General features: G+C 36.2%; 1 protein-coding gene across 1 annotated transcript in view; it reads right to left on the minus strand.

Moving 5' to 3' along the window:
• Positions 1,532 to 7,659, minus strand: part of LOC109837731 (probable aquaporin NIP5-1) — a 6,700-nt gene continuing 572 nt past the window's right edge. Inside the window, 4 exon segments of the mRNA XM_020406076.1 lie at positions 1,532 to 2,015; positions 2,883 to 2,944; positions 3,035 to 3,454; positions 7,491 to 7,659. The exon segment at positions 7,491 to 7,659 is cut by the window's right edge and continues 5 nt beyond it. Of these exon segments, the coding sequence (XP_020261665.1) occupies positions 1,808 to 2,015; positions 2,883 to 2,944; positions 3,035 to 3,454; positions 7,491 to 7,659 (859 nt within the window). The 3' untranslated portion in view covers positions 1,532 to 1,807.

A 7,659-nucleotide genomic window follows, 5' to 3' on the forward strand; every position in this document is an offset into this window, starting at 1 on the left:
CCAATCTGACCTAACCCACACATGGAAAAAACATAACAAGGGACAAAGTGAGTCAATGAGCTTTAGTTAAAACCCATACAATTGGGCTAACAATGAGCTTTAGTTAAAACCCATACAATTGGGCTAACAACATAAGACACCCAATACAACGCTGCGTCATCCTTCATAGGGAAGGGATTCCCAACAATCTGTTTGGTTATTTCAGTTTCAAATATTTTAGCACCCAACCGAACTGTTGTTTTTTCTAATTAGGTTGGGTTAATCGGTTCGTTTGCACTGAAGTTTACTCATCCCTACCATCCAAGACCCTGACCGAACACATAATTTCCCATTTATTCAAATAAATTATGAAACAAGCATCTTGATATCACAAGTAGTATTTTCGCAACATAAGGTCATCTATCATTTATGATTCTGAATGAACTTTTTTAGAACTTTTTTAGATTGTATCCCTGGAATCAGCTTATCAGCCTTCTTGCTTGTTACAGGTAGTGGTATTTTGTGATTGGATTTGACTACAGTAAAAGATTCGATGATATCATAGAAGAAGTATGCATCATTTTATCACAACAACATCATATGCAAAGCATATGCCAGAGTTTCAATACAAAAATAACACGATGCAATTTTATAAGAAGACATGATGATGGATAAATAAACAAGCTACCTGGCTAAAGCGCAGTGAGAGTCACACAAACGTCAGCATTTTCTTTCAAATGAATGAAACAAGTTCATTTTTGTAACATCATAACAACGAACGATTCCTAAATTTTTCTTTCTCGATCCGTTCCATTACCATTTCCTTAGTGACCTATATATGGCAGTATCTCCTGGGGGTACCAAATCTGAGAATGACAATAATCCCTCGGATAAAGTCCAACCTTCTTTCTGAAAATCTCGTAACACGCATTTGGTAAATTGAGTATAGCATTGCAGCATTCCCGACTGATATCCGCCTTATTTCCCAGTGCCTTTGAGCGCAGGTACGAGGGTCTGCACCCTGCAATGTGCTTAAAACGCGATAAACATTCACGACGAAGATCTGTGCCTGGTGACTTGGGAGGAGTCCAGCAGGGTTCGAGGTGCCTCCATCGAGCTTCTCCACCTTGTTCGTCGTCGAGGCAGACTAAAGCCTCCGATGGTGAAATATAAATAATGGATAACAAACTTAGGAGGAGGAAGGAAAGGAAGGCTTTCTCTTGCATTTTCACCACTTTCCTGTTCTACATCTCAGAGGAACCGGGAGGTTACATATATATGGTGTTTGCTTACGTTTAAGAGTTGAAAGTTACTTGAATGTTTAAACGAGAGGCTATTTATTAATAAAATTAATATATAACTCGCAAAGAGTAATGCTAAAATATTTGTTTAAGAAAACCTCAATGTAACGTGGAACTACGGAATTATTATTATTATTATTATTATTTTGTTGAAAAGAAAGGTGAAAAAGGACCATCTTTACCAAAACATCTATAAGTAGCACCATGTGCAAGAGCAAAATAATGAACACGGTCAAAGATATATATATATATACATATATAAAACACCACCAACTTTATTCATATATATGTATACCCGCTTATTCCAAGTCTTTTTTCCACATACCCTCAACGTATAACACACTATTACAAACCAAACCAAACCAAACCAAAACACACCTTCCCTCAGCGAAGCAAGTCGCTTTGGGGCATTTATTTTACTTATCGACACTTTAGCAAACACGCACAAATATTACAGTAACATTAAGCATAGGAGATAGCAAATCCATAATTATTACAAACGCAAACCTTATTTATGTAGCATGATATCAGCCACGGCGAAAGCTCCTGACTTGGCGAGGCGTGACGGGCCCACCATCGCCCTCATCTTTGAGTTTGATCAAGGTGTATACTGTGGCTCCAACGATGGCTCCGATGGTTGGGGCAATGAGGTATATCCAAATCTGGCTGTAGTTGCCTGCTGCTACTGCTGGGCCCAGGGTTCGAACAGGATTCATAGATGCTCCACTTAAAGGCCTGTGTTTAGTCACATAAAAATTTCATTTGTTCTTGATATGCAAAATAAGAAGAAAAATGTATTCGTACTAAAAACCATGAGAATGCTTTTGTTTTTATGTCCTGAATGAGAAGTTCCGAAATGATTTTCCATTCATGCTAAAAAATTTTGCACTTAGCCACCAAGTTTCATGTTTTGCAAAATGATCAGAGCATTTCCACAAAGGAAAATAATAGTTCTTAACGGATTTTCTTCTAAATGCAGAATGTCTTTGGTAAAACCAACCTGAACAAACATGTCAGATTTCACAGGGATACATCTTGTTTTGAACAATTATAATTTTGTTATGGTAATATCGAACCGCTTCAAAGTAGTATTCATGATTTGATTGAATCACTTCAGAGTAGTACTCATGATTTGATTGAATCGCTTCAAAATTTTGACTAATTGAACTTTCCTAACTTTGGATCAAGATAGTAGCTAAATGGGGCTCACGCGCTATAAGAATGTCAACTTTCTATGCATAATTTTCTGGCGAATTCTTTGATGTTATCCCTATAAGTGTTAGACACTTTGATTTGAATCAGCTTTTACATTGTGTGACACGATATGTCAATCGCAATTGTTCATTACTTGTCGATGGCATATACTCATTTTAAGTCTCTCGATTTGAATTGCGCTCATTTTAGTTCGCTCAGAAAGAATCGTAACCATCCAAGAAGTAACATTCATGATGAAACATTTCTATCATAAAAGCCAGGGATGAGAGCATCCAGATTACTTAACCCAAAAAATTGATGATGAACTTGTTCAAAGGTCCAAGAGGAGCAATTCAAGTAGCATTGGTTATAAAACAAGTATGCTGAAAGCAAACACAATCAACTAACCCGGCAATAAGAATGTTAAGCATGACAGTAGCCCCAACAGCAATCCCCGCCAATTCTCCAACCTAAACAGAACAACAAATATCCACAAGGTAATCCTAAAGAACGAACAAGTTATAGAAATATCTAACTAATAAATAAATAAACATACGTACCGCACGAGTATCAGTAGCCACGGCAGTAACAACAAACAGCAGATTAAACGTAATCACAAACTCAACCAAGAAAGCCTGCGCAGTACTAACAGAAGGCACAGTAACTCCCCCTGATTGAAACGGGTGATAAATCCCCTTCAGCGCGTAAGCAGCACAAATAGACCCGGAGACTTGAGCAGCAATATAAGCAGGCACCTGAGGCCAAGGAAAGTGGCGGAGAGCAGCAAAGGCGATGGTGAGGGCCGGGTTGAGGTGGGCCCCGGAGATGTGGCCAGTGGAGAGGATGACGATCATGACGGCTAAGCCTGAGGATGCTGCGTTACCAATTAGGGTCTCTGCACCGTTGTACTTCTGGTTCACGATTGGAGCTGCTGTTGCTCCGAAGATTAGGATGAATGTGCCCACGAATTCTGCTCCGAGCTGCGATTATTATATATCAACTGGTCAACATACGGGCGTTAAAGAGTGTAAGAATTCTCATCCTAATGCAGAAATTATAACTTTACAGGTTTCTTCGATGTAACAAGGATCGAAAAGTATAGGAGTTATTCAGCATTTTCAAAGCTTAAGACTGTAATTTGGAAGAAGCTGAGATATATTAAAGTAACAGCAGTTGTAGTTTTTTGCTCTAATTTCTGAATAGAACCCTTGATTACTACAGTTAATTGAGGGTCCTTTTCGATATTTAGTCCGTAAAAATTTTTTTTTTTTTTTACACACACTTAAATTTCCAGGTGATCATACAGATAGATCAGAATGCAGGGATCAAGTGGGGGTTAGTTATACTGAGATGGTTCTCGGACAGAGGAATTGCATCAATTGTATGTCTAGCACATGGGGTAGAATAATCACACTTTTAGTTAGCAGGTAGGCATGCTTAGGTGCAGATTATTCTGTCTACAACTATCTTTTGCTGGCATTGCTTAGTTAATTAGTTGTACATGGGTCTATGGTATTTGCAGCTCAAATCATCCATGCCAGAATATCAAAAGATTCTGATTTTTTCCCACTGAATTATGTGCATATAATGAGAAGTGGAATAAGAACAAGATATGCAACAATTAGAAAAAAAATTTTAAAGAAAACAAAAAACCTCTGTACTCATGGATTTCTTTTAGGTCTCGAAATTTCTAGTTTGATAGCAAGATATATTTATGCTTCCATTTTTTTTTGGTGCAATGTAAAAATAGCAAGTCTTTAGAAATAGTGATAGAAGGAGAAATGTGGAAGGACATTTTGGACCTAATTATACATAGATTATAACCCAAGGAACCTATATTACTATTAATAAATGTCAGACCCAGAACTTTACCCAAAAAATTAAAAAATCCGTGAACCAATTTTATTTGTTTTCTACACCCTATTGAAGGCTAGGTGCCCACCAAAACTATATATTAATTAGTTTTCTTGTCTCCTTCATTAACATCTCGTCGCCTAATGTATTATTTTATGTAAGCAGCATTGAGCGACACCATACATTTGACTTTGAGAACAGCAAAACAGCCAAGAGCCTCATCTCTTATTGACTTTTGAATACATCAGAGCCAATGAAGTTATCTCTTACATTATTGTTATTATTTTAAAGGATATGGTGAGGAAGTAGAAAATAAATATGAAGTTGTTGGTTGGAGGAATTTCTTCTGAAATTCTTACAAATAATTTAAGATGAATGCGTCTTTCCAATACAAGGTAAGAGATGATACCCACTTAAGAAAAATTCCTCAAGGACCTAAAATATGGGACCAATAGAGGGGACAAGTAAGGTGTCCCCCTCCTATTGGATAATGAGTTGGTCATCATTAATGATAGTCAACTCATTATCCAATAGGAAGGGAACACCTCACTTGTCCTCTCTATTGGTCTCATATTTTGGATCCATGTAGCAAAGCTCCCCACTTAAAATAGTTCGCACTTATTAGGAATTCTTTGGTACAAGGGTAAAGGGGTTAAACTTTACCCTTGTAAACTTACTCATAACTTTAACCATGTTTGTTATAATGTTAACATTCCACCAAGGTTAAAAGTTTAAGGATAAACCTTACTAAGTGAAGGGGTAGGATAGGAGGGGGGGGTTAAGAGGTAAGGGGGGCTGAGTTTAGGCTTGATTCAATTAAGCATGTGCAATTATAAATAACTAACAAAAAAAAGTTTCGAAACTTACCAAAAAGCCCCTAAAATAAAAGAAATACAAATATCCCCTTGTAAATAGACGATTACAAACAGCCACCCAACAATTCCAAAAAACCCTCAAAAATTCAAAAATTGTAAAAACACCCTAAAAATTCAAAACATTCAAGTGACATTGAAATTTTCAAACAATATAGAAGCCCCCTGAAAATTTTAAAATTTATAGAAAACACCCAGAAATTTTAAAAATTACAAAAACACCCTCAAAAATCAAATTAAAAGAATAAATTGAAACTTTCAAATCTAAAACATTACAATGTAAATTAGGGAAATACAGACAGCCCTAAAAGTTTGGAATTTGTATACAATACCCTAAAACTTTAAAAACTTGCAAAAAACCATAAAAATTCTAAATTTACAAAAAATGGAAATTTCAAACGTAAACTAATAAACTAAAAAAATAAGAATTACAAACAACCCCTAAAAATTTTCAATTCTGCAGAAAACAACTTGAATCTTTTAAAATAGAATAAAAACACCCTCAGAAATTTAAAAGTTATACAAAGAGCTTGAAAGTTTCAATTCTAAAAGAGAACATTGAAAATCTATGAATTAAAAAAACCTCCTAAATTTTAAAATTTGCAGAAAACGCAGTAAAGTTTCAAAGTTGCAATAAACACCCTCAAAAATTCAAAATTTACAGCAGACTATGTGAATATTCAAACCTAAAAATAGTATACTGAAAATCTTGGAATTACAACTAGCCCCCTCAAAGTTTTTTGGATTTTCATATAACACCCTAAAACTTTTAAAACATACAAAAACACTCTAAAAATTCAAACTTTGCAAAAAGAGCCTGAAAACATCAAACCAAATGCAGTACACTGAAAAATGTTAGAATTACATATAGTAGCCCCTGCAATTTCTTATTTGCAAAAAACACCCTGAAATTTTCAAAGTTGCAAAAAACACCCTAAAATTGCAAAATTTCTAGAAAATAGCTGAAAAATTTTAACATACAAATAGTAAATTGAAAAATACAGGATTACAAATAGCCCCTCGAAAATTTTGGAATTTTCAAAAAACAACCAAAACTTTCAAAAGTTGCGAAAAACACGCAGAAGGATTTTTTCCATTTACAAGAAACGCGATGAAAAGGTAAAAAAATTACACAGAGATGACTTTTGTAATTTCAATTTTTGAGGGGGCTTTTAGAAAATTTTGAAACTTCTAGGGTGTTTTCTTCACAGTCAAAAATTTTTAGGTGGCCACTTGTAGTTTCTATATTTTCAGCGTACCGGTTGCCGGTTTGAAATTCTCATACGTATCAGAGGTGACTTCCAGATATTAAAATGCTTAAACCTCAGAGAGGGGGCCAGCAAAGAGCCACAAGAGCTGACCCCAAAAGAACAAAAAGTGACGCGGTTGATTTGATTGGAGGCTGAGAAATGCAATCAAGGGTGAACTAGTAACCGTCCAAACTGGGTCATCTCTTATTATAGATTTTTAGACAACAAATTAATTGTACAAATTGTCACCTCCGGCTAACAAACTGCCATAAACAAAGAGGGCTACGTCATTTAGATAACTTAAATGAAACCAAGGTTCTCACAGCTATGTCACACTATTATAATGCATTTCCAGCGAGAGCAAGAAACTAACGAACCTTGATGTCCACCTAATGCCGCCTTTGCTCATCTCACCTAGATTGGAATAATACTAAAATTTTCGTTTAGAAATATAATCAAAAGAGTAATATACTGAAGTCCGTTGACGCGTGGCCGTGGTAAATTCCAACAATATGACAGAGAGACAGGGCAAGGCAGTATTAGGCCATTTCGTTTCTGAAGAATTTCTATTTTACTGTTCTTCTAATTTACGAATGATAGATTGAATCGTGTTTATTTCCAGTTGTAACTGTAAATACAAGTTCACTTGATAGCTACAAATATATATTTAACTATAGTTATTTTATAATTTTTTTATATTGTGATTAGCTGCTGCAGAATCTATTTTTTTTTAATTACCATTATTTACTACTTATCATCACGTATTTTTTTTTTTTTTTCGAATGGAAGGTCAACTGCAGGGTACCCACAAAGCTCAAAGTTCCAAGATACTAAATCCCAGTTAATGCGGGGTCATAACTACGGTTTGGATTTCAATAAAAATCCCCATCAAAAACACGAACTAATACCAGAGAAGTTTCCAAAAGTCGGTTACAAATACGACGCCGATAATAGTTTGCTAGCCTAGCCATTAATAGGTCATAAGTACAATTAATTAGTGAACTGAGCCTGTTGGCTAGTTCAAGTTGGCACGTGCGTACCTTCCTGGTGAGGGAGACGTCGGGCCTGGGGAAGTCAGTGAGGCACGTGGGAGACGCAGCCCACGACTCCACTGGCAAGCACTTGTTGCAGCGCGGCATCGATTTCCTATCGTACTCCAGCGAGTCCACCCTCAGTGACGTAAACAGTGGGGCCCCCGGCGTCCCCGGC

Source organism: Asparagus officinalis, chromosome 4, assembly GCF_001876935.1.
Source record: "Asparagus officinalis chromosome 4, Aspof.V1, whole genome shotgun sequence".
NCBI classification, from domain to species: domain Eukaryota; kingdom Viridiplantae; phylum Streptophyta; class Magnoliopsida; order Asparagales; family Asparagaceae; genus Asparagus; species Asparagus officinalis.